The sequence below is a fragment of the Mastigoproctus giganteus genome, chromosome 1, assembly GCF_048544385.1.
Source record: "Mastigoproctus giganteus isolate SK-2022 chromosome 1, ASM4854438v1, whole genome shotgun sequence".
In the NCBI taxonomy this organism is placed as follows: domain Eukaryota; kingdom Metazoa; phylum Arthropoda; class Arachnida; order Uropygi; family Thelyphonidae; genus Mastigoproctus; species Mastigoproctus giganteus.
In genome coordinates, this window is record NC_143575.1 from 39,515,403 (window position 1) to 39,533,958 (window position 18,556).

At 36.7% G+C, this 18,556-nt stretch overlaps 1 protein-coding gene across 1 annotated transcript in view; it reads right to left on the minus strand.

Moving 5' to 3' along the window:
- Positions 1-17,302: 17,302 nt before the first annotated feature.
- Positions 17,303-18,556, minus strand: part of LOC150090724 (U-scoloptoxin(16)-Er12a-like) — a 31,515-nt gene continuing 30,261 nt past the window's right edge. Inside the window, exon 3 of the mRNA XM_090379715.1 lies at positions 17,303-17,616. Coding sequence (XP_090235841.1) covers positions 17,502-17,616 — 115 coding nt within the window. The 3' untranslated portion in view covers positions 17,303-17,501. The remainder of the gene's footprint in view (positions 17,617-18,556) is intronic.

Sequence of the window (18,556 nt, forward strand, 5' to 3'; positions counted from 1 at the left end):
ATCTATAATATGCAAATATAACATGCATTTGTACACTGAAATGTGATACTGTAAATCTTCATAATACTATGTACTATGAAGTACAGTATTGAGCAATTGTACAGTATTGAGTAATACTGCACAATCCCAGATTGTACAGTATTACTCAATACATTTACTGTGTTCAGGAGAATGCGTAACAATTTATTTTTACTCACTATTGAGTTTTTCTTTGCACCTTATTGCGAGAAACTTTAGTTGCCACACTTTCATTATAAAGCCATCACAAATTAATGCACATCAGCCTCTGCAACAAAAGAAAATGGCAAGATAGGTAGACTGAAGCCAGTACAAGACCATATGTATTTGATGAATGAATTATAAATATATAAAGGAATATTTTAAAATAAATTTTTAGATGCAGAATTGTTTTGCAGTATTTTGCTATTTTATTTAAACAGTTACTTTGGCAATTCACTAATTTTGCATAGTTTGGAGAAGAATATACAGGGCCAGGTTATGACTAATTAATGGTGAATAAGTAAAAGTATAAATATTAGAGGGAATAACAAAGTATACCTGCATGTGTGTATATATATATCTGAAGAAAGTACTTTACCTTTTAAACTTGTAAAAGTGATTGTGGATTTCTCTCCCTGATACTTTACTTTGTTAGACTTTAAGTTTGCTTATGTGCCATATGTTTAAATGCGCACATTTAATTTGCTAGTTTAGATGACTCATCTTGTATGAGTCCATATGCCGTGTTTAACACTAATGATTAAGGCTTTTCTTTTGGTATGATGTTTTACAAGAACCGAAAACATGAAAAAGATTTTAGTTTGGATGCATTTTTGAGGCTGTGTTAGGTTTTAGGATATTCAAACTGTTTAATATTAAATCTTAACCTCTGATTTAGACACTGTTGGAAACTGGTAGTCACCTGTATCTTTAACACAACTTGCCATCACACTAATAGTATGTGCAAAGTACATAGATATAACATTGTTTTATTTAGAAATGTAACATAATTTTGTAAATATAAATCTTGTACATAGTTTCAGTTGTTCCATATACTGTTTTGTTCATTAATAAAACATCAAATATGTTAGAATGTGGGTTCATTTTTAACCAAAATTAGATAGCACTGTTTTTTTCAAGAATTGAATTGGAGATGTGAAACTATTGATATATTTTTTAATTTATTGTTTAAATATTTTTTTGTAGTGAATCTCTCTCTCTCCTCCCCCCCTCTCTCTCTCTCTCTGAGTCCCTCCATTCTCTTAATAATCAATGGAACCTACTACTATTTTTGTGTACAGAATTTTTTTAAATATATATAATATCAATAATAATTAAACCACTTTACTTTACAAAGTGAAGCCCACTGAGATTGTATTGCAATTGTTTTCCTTTGTTTTTTGGTTAAGTTTCTTGGTAGCAGATAGTAGAAACAATTAATTCATGGCTGCTGCTATCAGTTGTAATGGTTTCAACAAATAATCAAACTGATAAGTTCTCTAAATAGAATGTGGTGTAGATTAAATGGCTCTAAACTGGATGTATGAAGTCCTATACGGGGTGCTATTGTGAATCAGTTTTATCACATTTATTTATGCTGATACAATTGCAGTTGAGTCACTGACTTTCACAAGTGTTTTGTGAGGAATTCTTTGCTTCTTATAGTAGCTGCTATAAGAAAGGGAAGAAAAGAATCAGAACTCTTCACAAAACATTTGTGAAAGTCATTGACTCAATTGCAGTTTATAGATCAATGCAGTGAAGTGTCATCACAATAATAGTATAAAGTATAATAATTCATTTATCTGTTTTATAAGTTAACTAAAATTACAATGAATTTTTATCATTTTAAAAAATTATCTTGTGTTTTTTAAAAAAAAAAAAAAGTTCTCAATCTATACCTTGCACGTGTAGAATGAAGTAGACTGCTAGTCATATCTGATTAAATTTGTTAACTCCTTAGTTGGCTTGGTTAGAGAATTCCATAGTGAACAGGCAGTTGCCGTAATACCCACACCAGCCAAAAAAAAAAAGAACCTTTATTTACTATCAAATTGGGCCATCTTTGTTTCTGATAACAAGTGTGCAGCTGGCATGGATCCTGTAAGGTGTTTTAGTGCTTTTTAGTCTAATTGTAGCCATTCTTACAGCAAAATATTGCTTTGCTACAACAATGTTGAAGGAAGAGGACTTCATTGCCAAATAGCTCTATCCAGTATATTCCACACATTCTCAGTAGGATTTAGATCAGATGAATTTGGGAGCCAGGGAAGGTGGTGGAAATCCATGTCGTGTTCTCCAAACCATTCTTACACGATTATGGCATGGTGCGAGTTGCATTGTCATCCATAAAGTAGCCATCACTTTCTGGATAAAAGTGTAACACTGCAGGGTGCAGTAGATCTGGTGCAATGCCCTGGATGGTATTCAACCTTCCAATGCCATCAACAGCCCAGTCTGTGCCAACAAAACATTTCCCATACCTAATACCACTTCCAGGTGCTTGGGTTGTCTTATTTTGGTGCAGTCCTCATAAAGCAATGGACTCTGCTTGCCAGGGTCCATCACTTCATGAGGCTCTCACTACGCTCTCTGCCTGCCATCAGTGCAAAACTGTGCATTGTGATTTGTCTGGCTACATGACTTTCTTCCATTGTGCCACTATCCAAGCACAATGTTCTCAGCACCACAACTGGATTTTTCTGTTCTCTGAAACAAGTTACTTTCAAATAGGTAGGACTGCCAATTCCCAATTTCTTGAGTTCTCTGTGTGTCGAACAGGTTGAAAAAGAGCAGTTCTGGGCTTAGTTGAATTCAGATGTTATTTGTTGCACACCAGATGGTCTATTTTTCTGTACAGTCCTCCTTAGAATATAATGGCTTCACTCTCGAGGTATTGTTTTTCTGCCACATTTACACTTTTGAGATTTGGAAGAACTGCTTGCTTTCCAGTCATTAAAAACCTTTGAGACAGCTGCTTTTGAGAAACCAATCTTTTGTTTCTTGAATCATGGCTCCTGCTAAACATGCACCCACAATCAGTCCGTTTTGAAAGTCTGATGATCATGCCTTTTCTCCATTTTGGCTTCAGATTTCTGCAGTCAAAACAACCTGTGCAGTCTTTATATTCAATGATGCAGCACATCATCACCCGAAGTTATAGTTTTCTTTGCATCTGTTGGCATTTATTTGCGTTTCTTCTGTCTATGACTGTCTTAATACAAAGGTTCGTTTTTTTTTGGCCAGTGTGTGTACATTGCTTAATGAGTTGAAAATACTCAGTGGGGATATATATTTTTTCATATGTTGTATAAATGTTATAACCATTTTGAGTTTTCAGCAATAATAGTAAATCACACGGAATATGTATCACTCAATATTATTTTTCAAAATTACCTTGCTAACTGAAAACTGAAAATTCTTAATTCAAGTTGATCCCCAAAATATTTTTGTATTTATTTCTCACTTGATATCCTGGAAATTTGGATACTTTTGGAGTTATACACTGTAGTTTGTTGTCACAGATGAAATGGACCTATACAGGGAGAGTTTGTAATAACCTTATTTTACTGCATAAGGGATTTACAACTCTACCTGTTGAACACCCTGTATCAGAATACCTTACTTGATAAAAATGCAAAGATGTAACTGATTTATAACAAAACATCATAGACAACCTTTTATGTCTGGTATAAATATAACAAAACAAATATCATCTTGTTTGCAAGTAGGAAAAATAGGTAAGCTGTTTTTTAGTTTATGTTCAAGTACTAACACAACTGCTCACTTGTCCCCCTACTGTATCTAAAGGAAAATTACAGCATTCCAGTGTGTTGGCATGGTTATGCAGAACTGCCACAATGATCACATTATGAAACTCATTATGTACGTTATGAACTAGTTGGACTTTTATAAACGAAGCTATTTACAACAGAAATGGAATCCTTACCAATTATTTGTGTAACAAACAGGTAAGTACAAGCGTGTAACAGCAGCAAACATTGTGGTTGAGATAACACTAAGAACTATCACTGTATGTAATCCCTGTATTCCCAGGGATCCAGCTGTATAAATATGTGAAATATCTAATCAAATCAGAACTAATCAATCTATCCTTTAACAGATTGAGTTGATTGGTTTATGATTTTCCTTTTACAGGTTTAAATGCCTTGTAAAGACTCAATCTATGAAGCAGTTGGAACAAATATGACATGCCCAGGATGGCAAACTAGATAATGCCTTAACCTATGCAATATGCATTCAGGCAGAAAGAAAAATTTCATATTTGCAGGATTGTGCATAGGCCATACCCACCCTCTCTTCCTTGAGCCCTAAAACTGTTCAAACTGCAATATGCAACTCACAGTGACATCCTTTCTACAACAGAAACAAAACCACCCACTCTATGATGGAGTTCAACAAACTACACTTTTAGGTTAGAATACTCAGTATTCTTCGTCCTTGAAATCTCTCTTGAATTGACAACAAATGTGGCTACACTGTTCTCCTTTATAAAACAATTTCATTGTTTTGGTAATATATGGTGTTATATACACATTGTTTTCACCTTGAATTGCAAACTCCAGTTCAGTGCAATATGATGCATGTAATACCATTTCATAAAGTATTTTCAGTGAACAGTGACCTTCCATGAATTATGTAAATTCTGCACATCCAGCTATCCACTTCAAAGAGATTGAGATAATATTAATTTTTGTTGGATGTTCCAGGAAATCCCTTTCCTGAACATTCTAGCAAGAACACCAAAATTCACCAGAACTAGTGTACCAAAGACATAGGACACACTGATAGCATTCATCTGTTAGCAGTTGAATGAATCAACAAGCCAACAATAGCATCCCTCCTGAAATCAGCTAGCTCAACTACACGCTTTGAAAGTCGCAAAAACAACTAACTTGTGTGACTCATATATATATCTTCATTATACAGGTGACCCACACTTAACGCTGATAATTCGTTCCGGAAAAACAGAGCACTAAGTGAATCCATGTTAAGCGAGCTCTGCATTCCCATAAGGTAACATGTATTTGTGAGTTGTGGTTGGTGCCATAGGATATTTCCTAATCAATAATAAACAGTGGTGAAAATATGCACAACTGTAGGTCAAAATATTTAATACATAAATATTTGTACATATAAAATATTCTGCATTACATATGTATATAATTATGTAGTAACTAGTTATGTATCAGAATTAAACTTAAAATTCCAATTAAAATCATGAATTTAATCATGAAAAATGTGTTGATTTTGGATTGTACTTTGGCCCTCTTCCTGGTAAACTAAAATGGGTTTTAATTTTAAATCTTCCGCAGCGTTACCACCCAACAATAAAGTCAACTGATCCTTCACCGCTTTGAAGCCAGGCATGTTTTTTTATTCTTTCAATGTGAAACTTCTTTTAGGCATTCGTTTCCAAAAAAGTCCTGTTTCATCTATGTTAAAAACTTGTTGAGAAGTATGACACACATCACCTTCAATAACTTTAACAAGTTCTTTTTTGAAAGTTTCGGCTCCTTGATCTGCAATTGCGGTTTCTCCCTGGATTTTAAATCTATCCAACTAGCCCTTACTAGTTTTAAATGGTTCCACATTTTTTTTTATTTAGGTGAGTTTTCTTCAGATCATCATATGGGGCTAATCTCTCTCTCTTCTTTTTTTTTTTTTTTTTTTAATAATATTTAACTTAACTGAATTCTGCATTGGATATTATCTTCAATAAAATTAGTTAAAGTCTCCATTTTAATCCTAATAGCCGGCCTAGCCCTAGTTGCTTGCAGTAGAACAGCTGTCTTTCCCGCTGCAAAAATTAATTCTTTATTTTTTATAATTGATCTTACAGTTAAACTTGCCAGTTCTAAATTATGGCACACATCTGCTTGTCGTTGACTGCAATCGATTTTCTTCAAAATGTCTAATTTAATTTTCAAATTCAGTCTTTTTCTTACGTTTGTAGGCTTCGTACTGCGTCCAGACGTTGCTTTTTTCATTGTTATCCGTCATTATTAACTCTTCGAAAATGTAACTGTGCTGATTGCATTAATTATGATACAATGTTCGAGTAAACTGTCCGTTACGCACAATGTCTAATACTGTACTGAGTGATGACTAGACTTCGGATAAATGCATATAACGCAAATATTACAAGCAATATACTTGATCATTTTTTTTTTAAATGTTGATCTCGGAACTACGTAACAAGTCACTGTACTGCAATTAAATTAGCATGCAGGAAAATTCCTCAAGTCGGTGTGGGGAATGTTTTAATGCTGTTTTGCTATTCATTTTCAAGCTTTCGACTCCACTGCACCAAATGAAACGGTTTTGTTAAATATGCCAAAAATGCAATCTGTAAAAGAGCGTTATAGTGATTTGTGACAGTGTTATAGTCAGATACGGGTTATAATATAAGAACAGCGTTATAGCGAATCAGCATAAAGCGAACTGCGTTATAACGAGGGCCTGCTGTATACTAGTCTGAATCACTTAACAGGAATGAACAGCAGACTGTGAGAACAGTGGCATCTGGATACTTTTTTTTGGAAGGTAGTGTATATACAAGGACCACTCCAAAACTGATGCTTCAGTTTTTTCTCCTTGGGTACTGTTGATTTAAACCTGTATATTTTGTACTTAGAAGTCTTGACGTACTTGCATTTATTTTTCCACATTCCTCTTTGCACACATTTCTCCACTTCTGAACCAGAATCTGCATCTCCTCTCATAAAAGTTGCTCTCAGCATCATCATCAGTGAAGTGTTCTTGCAAAGGCCACCATTCATAGGGCCCAAAATGTGAAAATCTGATGGCGCAAGGTTGGGACTGTGTGAGAGACGTGACAGAAGAGTCCACCTGAATTCTGCAGTTATTTTCCTTGTTAGGATACCAGTATGGGGTTTAATATTGTTATGCTGAAGGAAAAATTTTCCTTTCTTCTCTGGCCTCACTCTTTCCGTTTTGCCTTTAGCTTCTTTGTTGTCTCCACATAGTGAGCAGAATTGTTTGTATGTTCCCATTCCAGGAAATCCACAATAACCCTGTCTTGTTCCAAAATAATGGTACACATGATTTTTCTCCGATCCCGTCTCGATTATGGTGCTCCTGTCTATGATTCTGCCAGAGCAAGTGTTTTGCGCTGGCTTGAACCAGTTCAGCACAGTGCCTTGAGGATTGCACTTGGGGCTTTCAGAACATCACCAGCACATAGCCTCTACATTGACGCTCATGAGCCCCCATTAACTCTACGTAGGAAAACCCTGTTACTGAAGTATGCCATCAAAATACAAAGTTGTGCCTCGCATCCAATTCAGTCATACTTATTTAATCCACCATTAGAAAACCTCTACAGAATTAAGCCTAGTATAGTTAAACCAGCTGGTCTTTGCCTTCTTGAACTGATGGAAATGGAAAGTTTCCATTCATTCTGTACAAGAAGTAGTAACATGCACTCAACCACCATGGACTTGTACTCCTCTACTCACCTGTGACACTTACCTTTGCCAGTGGGGAAAAAAAATGTTCTTCAAGCATCAAATGTGAAACAACTTCATGCAATTCACACTCACAAATATTTTGACTTTTCTCCAATTTATGCAGATGGCTCTAAATCTAACTCAAACGTTGGAGCAGCAGCAGTGTTCCTAAATACCACTATTTCAGCATCCCTTCCACCTGAATAGAAGTATCTTCTCAGCAGAATTATATGCAATTAAACTAGCCTTAGAAAATCTCTGTTCTGACTGCTCATTAAAATTTTTTATTTACACTGACTCCCTCAGCTCAATTATGGCATTATCTAACTCCACAGATAAAGTTCACCCTTTTCTAAATGAAATTAGAAGATTATTACTGCAGATTGAAGAGTGCCACCAAATGATCACCTTCTGCTGGATTCCAGCACATTCTGGAATTTCTGGTAATGAACTGGCCGATAAAGCGGCAAAAAATCCATCTACCTTAGATTTAACCAATATCCATGTTCCAGCATCAGACTATCCATAAATCATTCGTGGTGCATGCCTAACAGAATGGACAGCACTCTGGCACTCTCAAACAAATAACAAACTTTTCCAGTTTAAACTGGAACGCCAAATTAGAATTTGGCGTTCCAGTGTCCGTTCATCAAGACGAGAAGAAGTACTCCTTTCAAGATCAAGAATAGGCCATACACATTTGACTCACCTTCATTTGCTCACGGGAGATAATCCACCACAGTGTCCACATTGTTCTCTAAATTTGACTGTGAAACACATTCTCGTTGAATGCCCACACTATAATCAAGACAGAAATACAACCCTGCTATCTTTGATTAACCTTCGGAAACCAATAACTCTAGAGAATGTCATTGGTGACAATGCAAATATCCCTGAATTTTTTAACTTTCTGAAAAAAATTGGAGTTTTTAGCCATTTCTGATTCTTGCCTCTTCTGACATGACAAGAAATTCTCATATATTATTACAATAAAGGAATAGGCGCATTATAGCCAAAGCAGCTTTATGCGCCAGAAAACCCCCACAACAACAACATGATTTTTCCAGCAGATTGCTGAGCCTTGAATTATTCCTTTTTCTGATGGGTGAATACTTGTCACCACTCCATAGACTGCCTCGTTGATTCTAGTTCATAGTGGTGTACCCATGTCTCATCCTTGGTGACGATGACTGTTGAGAAAATCATTGCCCATGGTTTCAAATTGTTCTAGAAGGTAGGCACAAGCCTGCATTATCTGCTCCTTTTGGTCTGACATTATCATGGAATCTACCTGACAGTTTATCCTAGATTAACTAGAATTGTTTTCAATGGGTTAAAGCCTGTTCCAACTCTCTCTCACACACACACACACACACACACACACACACACACACACACACACACACACACACACACACACACACTTCCTGTCTTAAGGAAGGCATCTGTTGTGAAGAATCAGTTTATCCACTCTCCTCATTTTCCATTCATTGCATCACGAGGATGGCCTGACTTTGGCATATCCTTCAAGCCATTACCACCATCATTGACACTCCTAACCATTGTTTAATTGTGCTTATGCCGACTGTTACATCTCCATAAATATTCTTCAAAAAATTGATAAAGCTTGGTGGGTTCAATATTCTCTGCATTCAGGAACGTTACCACATTACTACTTTATATACAGATTAATATTCCCTTTCATTTTCACAGACCATTACAACTCTTGCCACCTTTCATGCAGGATGTTGGCTGTGACATTTAAATTTTCACCAATTATATTTTGTATGCAGCATATACAAGTGAGAAAAAAATTGAGGCATTAGTTTCAGAGCAAGATTTGTATCATATTATTTGACCACTTGCTAAATTAGAATTGGGGCTAATGACAGTTTATGTATTCATTTTCAAATGAATTCAAATTTAATAACTTATCCAACAATTTTTTTACATCAGCAGATGTAAGAAAAAGGTAGTCAGCTAAGGGCTGCATTAATGCTACGGCCAACCCAGCCACGGCCCTCACTCAGAGGGCCCTCGTTTTCAGTATAAATATTTTTTAAAGTAGTGATAAAAGTTTCTAATAATAATAGTTGTTACGGATGATGGTAAAAAATGTATCGGTGTATAGATGAATAAAACAATATAATATAAATATAAAAACCTAAGTAGTATTTGTATTTATATGTATGTGTGTAATATATATATATATATATATATATATATATATATATACAGTTGAACTTGTTTATAAAAAGTTTCACCGGACCGCAAGATGTGCTCGCTGTATCAGAGTACTCATTATACCCAAGTTAGGTGATTTGGAACAGTAGAAGTGTAGGAACCAGAGGTAAACGTGAATTGCAAACTGTAAAAGATTAACCTATGTATGTAAATTATTTGTCGCCCTAAAAAGGGCTGTTTGTTTCGAAAAGTGATTATCCAATTTTCAGGAATGAATGTAGGGTCATTTGATTGGTCTTCTGCTTTTGTCTCCAACTTTCTTCTGATCAGACTTAAAAGCACTGAACACCTCTGCATCAGTATTGTCTGTAGCTTTGAAAAAACACTGAAGGTTCTCTACATTGTCAACAGCTGCTCCATATGATGGAGGCTGAATGGAGTTTTCTTTGTATATTTCTTCACCTGCTGCTCGGATAGTTTCTATGATATCTTCTGTTGTAAGAGCTCTCTGAGTTACGACATCATCATCATCTGCATGCTCCCAACTGCTGATGTTTGGAAGTTGATTCAAATACTCTGAACTCCTTTTTTGCAACTACTCAGATAATGGAATGTGATCTTCCCCACTGGTAACATTATCTTGCTTTGGCTGAAATCCAGCCTTCTTGAAACAGTTTTGAATGCAGCTTTATGAAACACATTCCTACACATTGCTCATAAAGCATATAGCATCGACAGCTGAGATTTTCACTTCAATTCTTTTGTCTATTCTGTCAATTTTTTTTTATGAAAACCCCAAACTAGAGGTATTAGAACTTATAGGACTTAGTACTGTGCTTGGGTTGGAGATTGAGAAGATGAAAGATATTTGTTGACATAGACTTGAACTTCTGCAGACTGTAATTTTCAGGAAATACATATGAAGGGAGGTTGTTCCAGAAAACGGCAGTTGAATGAATAAACAAAGAAGATGAAAAGTTGGTTCTGTGAGTTTGAAGTTGGACAGTAAATGGATGTTGGCTGGTGGTGGCACGTGTTCGGACTGTTTTGAAAGAGAAAGCGGGAATTATACAAGCCAACTGAGAAGAACAGTGCCCGTGAAAATATCTGTAGAAAAGGCATGCAGCAGAAACAGTACGTCTATGAGACAGTGAGTGGAGAGACTGTTAGAGAGGAGTCATTAATTAACCTAACTGCCCTCTTCTGAATGGAATCTAGAAGCCTGAGAGAGGTTTTGGGGGCACCACCCCAGATGTGGGAACAATATTCCATGGTAGGGCAGATCTGCGATTTGTACAGAGTGAACAGCTGTTTGGAAGAAAAGTAACACCAAGAACGAAAGAGAAAACCAAGTTTTTTAGATGCAGAGGAAGCAATATTTGTAATGTGCTTGTGCCAAGAGAGATTAGAACAAGGGTAATCCCCAAATCCCCTAGAAATTGAAGTGTCACCAAGGATAAGCATAGGAGCAGAAGAATCCTTTTTGCGAGATATAAGACAAAACTGAGTTTTAGAAGGATTGAAATCAACTAAGTTGTCTTTGCCCCTCTGGAGAATTACCTGGAGATTGGCATTTAAGGAATTGGTAGGAGATATTCAAGAAGATGAAGCTGATTGAGCAGGGCAAGGTTTCTCAAAATGGAAAATGAAATGCAATGTGCTATCATCGGCAAAACTATGGATAGGATTTCCAGTCAATGGAAGAAGGTCATTAATATACAAGAGGCAAAGAGTGGGGGAAAGGACTGAACCTTGGAGGACACCAGCATTAGTGGAGAAGTTAGAAGACAGAGCCATCTACCATCACCCTCAGCGAGTGATCAGAGAGAAAACTGGATAACCAATTACAAAAAACAGTTGGAAAACCATGTTTGGTTTTTTTTTTTTTTTTTAGGAGCATTAGCAACTAAGGCCATATTGCTCCGGGGATATGCGGTGGTCATTCCCTGACCTTTCCGCATCCTCCGTATTTGGTGGTCACGGGCTCGAACCCCGGTCTAATCAAGAAGCGTGTGCTACTCACTGCTGCTCCTGCCACCCGGCTACGGAGGCGCCTTAGAAAACCATAAGATGGAAGCTTGTTTAGAAGACCTTTATGCGAAACACGATCAAAAGCCTTTGAGATGTCAAGAGCAACTGCTTGTGTTCCACCAAACTTTTCCATTGAATTTGTCCATAAATGAGTAACATGAGCCAGAATATCACCAGTGGATCGACACTGGCGGAATCCATACTGGTGATCGTTGATCAGAAGGAAGGTTTCTAGGTAGTTTTAAGAGTTGCCAGTTAATTGATTTCTCTATTACTTTAGAAAGAGTATAAGTAATTGCAATAGAACGATAATTGGATGGGAGGGATTTGTCACCCTTTTTAGGAACTGGCTGGATATGAGCAAATTTGCAAGCAGAAGGAAAAACACCTTTAGAATAAGAAATTGAAAAAAACGGCAAAGAACAGGAATAAGTTCAGGAACACAGGTTTTGAGAACAAGGGGAGAAATACCCCCAAGACATGGAGCTTTCTTTGCATCAAGATTTGTCAAAATCCTTCTGACATCCTTTTGACGGAAGACCACAGGGGGCATTGAATGGCAGGTGTTTTACCAAGATCATTAATACACGATTAATAATAAAATGGGATGCTAGCAGGTCAGCTTTATCCTTGGCTGAAGTAACAACAGAACCATCTGGTTATGACAGAGATGGGCAAAAATTGCGGCCAATAGCTTTGGCAAGAAACCGGGATGCTTGGCTACCATTAGGGCAAGAAGCAAGTTTTCTACTCTTAGTCTGTTCAAAATCTAGTTTAGACTGATTAATAACTGCTTTACAATTGTTGCGAGCTTTGGTATAGACAGAAAATGAAACTGAAGAATTGGAAACAAGCCAATTACGATATGCAACATTCTTCTCTTGAACAGCCTTAGCACATTTATTGGAAAACCAAGGTTTAGATAAAGGACGAGATTTTAAAGTGGAATTAAAGGATTCCATTCCTACAAGAATAATTTCACTGACATGACTGAGCAAACGTTGACATCAGAAGTTTTGAAACAGTAATCCAAACAACGAAAAGAAGAAAAGAAATCTCGCAGGTCATCCCATTTTGCATTCTTGTAATGCCAAACAATACGAGGTTGGGAATATGGCTCCATTGGAGAAGAGAATCACCAAGTTGTGATCTGAGGTGCCTAAAGGACCACTCACTTTGATCATGTACTTAGAAGGGTTGTTTGTGAGAAAAGGATCAAGCCTGTTGGCTGTATGGTTATGATTGTCCTGTATCCTTGTAGGTAAATGAACAATCTGTGCACAGTTATTAATAATTGCAAAAGCCTCAGCATCTCAACCAGCTGGGTCAGTGTGACTAGAAAATGGAAGCCAGCTGGAGTTGTGAACATTAAAATCACCAAGGAAAATTACCTCACTGTTAAGAAAGTTGGACTGGAGAAATCAAGTTGCAAAGAGAGGAAGTCATAGAGCTCCAAGTGATTAGTGGAGTTGGGAGAATGGTAGAGACAACAGATGAATTTGGCACAATGAAGTAGAGAGATTTTAACCCAGAGAAAATTGAAAAGAGGAGATTCCAAATTACCAAGTCTCTGACAGGGAATATTGGAACAGACATCCACAAGTACTACCTTTGAGGCGAAAGGAATCATACAGCAAATAATTTGGGTAACTGAGATGAGCAGTAGTTGAATCAACCGATAACCGAGATTCTGGCAGAAAAAAGTACATGGGGTTTGGCAGACTGTAAGTGGAAATGGATATCATTGAGATTAGAATTGAGACCACATATATTTGTGAAATGAACTAGAAAATGTTTGGGGGGTTTAGATTTTTTTGCGGATAAGCTTACTCTGTTAGTTCAACAATTCGTGGTGTATTAAATAATAAGTAAAAGTGGGAGGGACATGCTGTATGAAGTAATGAAATTTTTGGATATGGCGTACACGTGGTAAGAATATACCCAGATCCTTGACATAACGTGGCCTCGACAATGTCCCCCTGCATGCACATTACTCGGACTCCCTCCAGTCACTATCTGGCAGAGTAGAGGTAGCAAGATTATACACTAGCTGATCCGGAAGCCTCCTAAAGAGTTACTAATAGGGTTGATCCGGTGTACTAACTAGCAGCCGGCCTGCGAACACCGTTTTAGAGCTGTACCCTCGAAATGTATGGAAGATTGGATCTCATCATGATGCTCATCATAACTTTAAAAGTCATCAGTCATACTGCATGATGGAAGAGGTGGGGAAGGGTTGATCGGAACTTAGCTCTGGAGACTAAACATGGGTTCCACCACTTCAAACCTCCAATAAGTGAAGTGGTGGTATTGCACCAGTTGATGAGAGTCATCTATCACCTAGTATTGCCTGGTAACACAGAGGGGCGGCATTCCTCCATGTGGTGTGGGCGCCACACCTTGACCCCTGCTTACGTTGGTTCACACCTGGGTGGTCACCCACAGTGTGCTTTTGCATGGAGGATATACCCAGGATTACTAGCAGTCCGACCATCGTGAAGGTGCAAGCAAAAGGACCAAGTTGCGATGAACATGAGCTTTGAAACTTCTGATCACACCTTGGTCCATTGGTTGTAGCACTGCTGTAGTGTTTGGAGGCAAAAAAAAAAGCATTATGTGACTTAGTTTGTCGACTTTCTGTAGATGTGCAAGACAACTATTTACAACAAGTATAATTTTTCATTTTTCTGTACGAAGATCTTTGTCCCACTTTTTTGAGGTAATCCATGAAAATACCTGAAATCATCCAAGCTTTTCTGTTCAACGTATAAGCCTCTGGAAGTTGCTGCACATTCTTGAAGCATCTTGGTTTGGCAGACTTTCCAATCACTACAAGCCTTATTTTATCTGTCTCAGACATATTTGCGCAGATAGCCACTGTAAGTCTGTTCTTCGACAACTTTCCTCCAATGCATTTTTTGCCCTGGAATTTCACAAGTTTGGTCAGGAGTGACATAGAAAATTCCAGCTTCATCCATATTGTAGATGTCATCGTCACTTTAGCCTTGAAAATGAAGGGACCACATGTTGGTTAGACGTTATCTCCATGTCCAATGCAGATGCTTCTCCACTGATTTTGCCATAGCAAATTTTATGCCAATTCTTAAAACAATCAAGACACCCATTTGAGCAACAAAATCCTACATAGTTGAAAAGCGATGCAAATTCTTCTGCTTAAGCCTTTAAGTCCACTGGGATTTCTTTGTGCAGTGAACCATGTCAGCAAAGCTTGATCAGCATCATCTTTATCGCATTTCTTGAGTCTCTTCGCAATTGTTACGTTGTCATCGCAGGCCTTCAAAGCTGTGTCTCTATTTTCCCAGTGTTGAAACAGTAGACGAAGAAAATCTGCACTTTTTGCATATCTCTCTGTTTTTCTGACCAGTCTGCAATTCTTCAATAATTTCGGCTTTTTCATTCACCGATAATGCTTTCCTCTTCATCATTTTTGGACTCAGAGATTGAAAACAGGTTCCTCTTACTGTCCTTTAGAAGTGAGAATAGAGTTCGTCCTTAAAAGAACAGTTTATAAAATTTTCTGCAAAATCCACTATCCGAAACAATCAGTGTTAAAGCAGCGAATGCATCTAAGCTCTCTGCTTTTATCTATTCAGCAGCAGCCAGTGATTGGTCATCAGAAAAGGAGATCTCTAGAGAGCTTAGAAGCATTTACTGCTTTGATGTTGATCATTCTAGACAGCGGATTTCACAGGCAATGTTATAAACTTTCCCTTGAAGGACAAGTAGGAACTTTCTTCCTGTTTGTAAAGGATGACAAGAAGCACTTGGTTTGCTGTACATGGCGGTATGTTCCTTTGTTTTATCTGGGACCTGCTCATTATATCCAAACTGAATGCTATGTTTTTAAATAAGACCAAACAAAATATCTGTTTACTCATTGTACCCAGGAACTTGTTTTAAGAGGGATCGTTATAAATGTGTTTGACTGTATATATTAAAGGAGCCTCAAATTTAAATATGGTCGTGGGCCTATTACATCCTTAATCTGACCCTGCATTAGCTAAAATATTAAGGACCCCTATCTGGCTGTAAAGGTTGGTATTCATCATGAAGCTTTTAGTCCTATTTCTTCGGTTAAGAATTCTTCTACACCAATTTTTAGTTTTGCGTATCTGCTAAGGCTACCCATTTACAATGTACAGTGAGGCTAAAGAGATAAGAGGATCTTCCTGTCTACTTTCTGAAAATACATCAAACAGCACTGTAACCATTTCCTTGGTAGGATGAACTGGGTATGACAAACTGCTTTGAGCAAGACAAACTATGCAATTCTTGAAATTCAGATTACTCTAAAGCAGAGGTGTCAAACACGTAGCCCACAATGCTCCCGAGTATGGTCCGAAGTGAGCACTTATCATCCATACTGAAAACTGCATTATCACAAAAGCTTATATCCAGATATTGATAAAATAGCTTCTTCCAGAAGATGCCAAGTTTCTAGCAAACAGTATTAAATTAAATTTGAATCTTTTGTAGCGATTTTGATTCTATTCGATATTAAAACATAAAATTATATGTTTATTTTTATCTATAGTTCCTATCTGATTTGTATGCGTTAATAAATACATATAAATATTGAAAACCAATGCATTTAAGTCAATTCAATATGCGTCCTGCACTGATCCTCATAAGCATTTAGCAACACCCCTCCCCCCCTTCCTATTTGAGTTTGACACCTATACTCTAAAACAGAGGTTCTCAACCTTCATAAGTCCGCGTACCTGTCAACCACATTGGTATCTTGCGACGTACTAGTGTGTTAATTAACGAGTACATAAATCTGTTTTGAAAAGTCACATAAATGATTAAGTAAGCAAAGCTGAGCTATTCTACTAAAAACATTTATTAATTATAAGAATATACAATTTATAAATTATCTGTGAAAATCACTACAACTGCAAACACTGCTTTTAAATGTTCACTAACCAACCTCTGAAGGAAGACTGACCATATAAAATAAGAAAAAAAAAGAGGGGAAGTAAAGAGATAAAGTTATATGAATTAAGAAGTACAAGACAGAAAAGAGGTATATTTTCCAACAAGACTGAAATACTGGCATAGATATGAACTGTGAAAAATAAAAAGTTTTGGCTTTAGTAAGATATTAATATTTAAAAAGTTTACTCTCCCATGAGGGAAATTTCAGATGGTTTCATTCACAGCCTGCATACTGGTAGCTCACTCCTCGTGTACCGGTGGTTGGGAACCTCTGCTCTAAAAGATAGCTTTATGATCTGATTATTCTTCAATTTTTATTATGCTCTTTGAGAAAACAACTGAATAAAATGTTAAGGGCTTTTGTTTATTTGAATGTCTTTTATGATAATGTTATGAAGTATTATGATAATGTTTTCACAGGGAAAAATTAAAATGTATTAAATTTTTCCTTAATTGACTGGACTGTTAGTATAAATTTTTAAGAAAAAAATCTTACTAAATACTAACTTCAAAATTTTCTGTTTATTATGATGCCACTGAATTTCATTTCCTGTTCTTTTGCAAATATTTGCATATTAGAATTCAAACTTTTTTTTTTTTTTTTTTTTTTGTAACAGAATTCTTTAGTTGTTAGGTAATAAATACGATATCATCAGAAGTGAATTGACTTTATACACAGATATTCATCTAGTTTATGTGCAGTTCATATAATATGCATTTACATGTTATGTTGATGAACTTAAGAGGTTAAACAAATCAAAGATGAATGATATTAGTTACAAGTTTACACAGTTAGCCTAAAGCAAAATCAAGGGACATATTTGTGCCATTTAGCTAGCCAATTAGTTCCTCTTCTTCCTCTGGACATCTTGCTTCTGGACAACAGTCAGGATATTCACCAGTACCTTGCTCGAGCCAACATCCTGAAGGGTACCCCACAACTCCACAACTAAAAATATAACAGACAGAAATTATCATACTGAACTATATTTGACAGCAAAATGCTTAGCAACTGAATGTTCTTTCAAAAAAAATTCAAATTAACAAGCTCTAAAAGATAGCTTCATGATCTGATTATGGCAAGTATTTAATTTTCCATTGAAATTTGTTACATGATGCAGTTTGAACCTTTGCCTTATCTCACTCTGGCAACCACATGGACTTCTTATGAAACTACATGGTAGCAACACTGGATACCTTTGCATATAGAACAGTGGTCATTAGGTTGCACTCGTGGACTTGTCCATACCAGTTTGCGACAAAGCCGACATGGCATATTTCCTTTGAACACATTTATAATCAAGCAGTACCTTTGTTCAACATCATATGTGAATGTCAAAGCCAAATTTTGAGGAAAATATCAGACCACTAGTACCAAGTAAGTCAACAATTTTATGTCCTGCATATCCTTAATTGTTACATGAAGAAAAACTGTTAGTTTGTTGCTGTTTACCAGAAAAATCACTGATAAGATTTGCATTGCAAACATGTATATTACGAGGACCAGTACAAAAGTAATGCCTCCTAATTTTTTGCTTTCAAATGCGGCTCCATAGATCATTTCGTGTGTCACTGAGTGGTCACTAGAGGTCTCTAGTTTCACCATACTGAGTGGCACTGTGATCGGTCTAATGAGTGCAGCACACAGATATGTATCAAGCAAAGAGTGGTGATTGAATTTCTTACAAAGGAAGAAATGACACCTATCGAAATCCATCATCATCACCAGCCATTTTCAATCCACTGCAGGATGAAGGCCTCTCCAGCAACTTTCCAGTTCCTTCTGTTTTGTGCCATGGCCATCCATTTACTACCCACAAACTCATGAATTTCATCTGTCTATCTCCGTTGTTGTCTTCCAGGTTTTCTTCTAGCTCCTCTTGGGTACC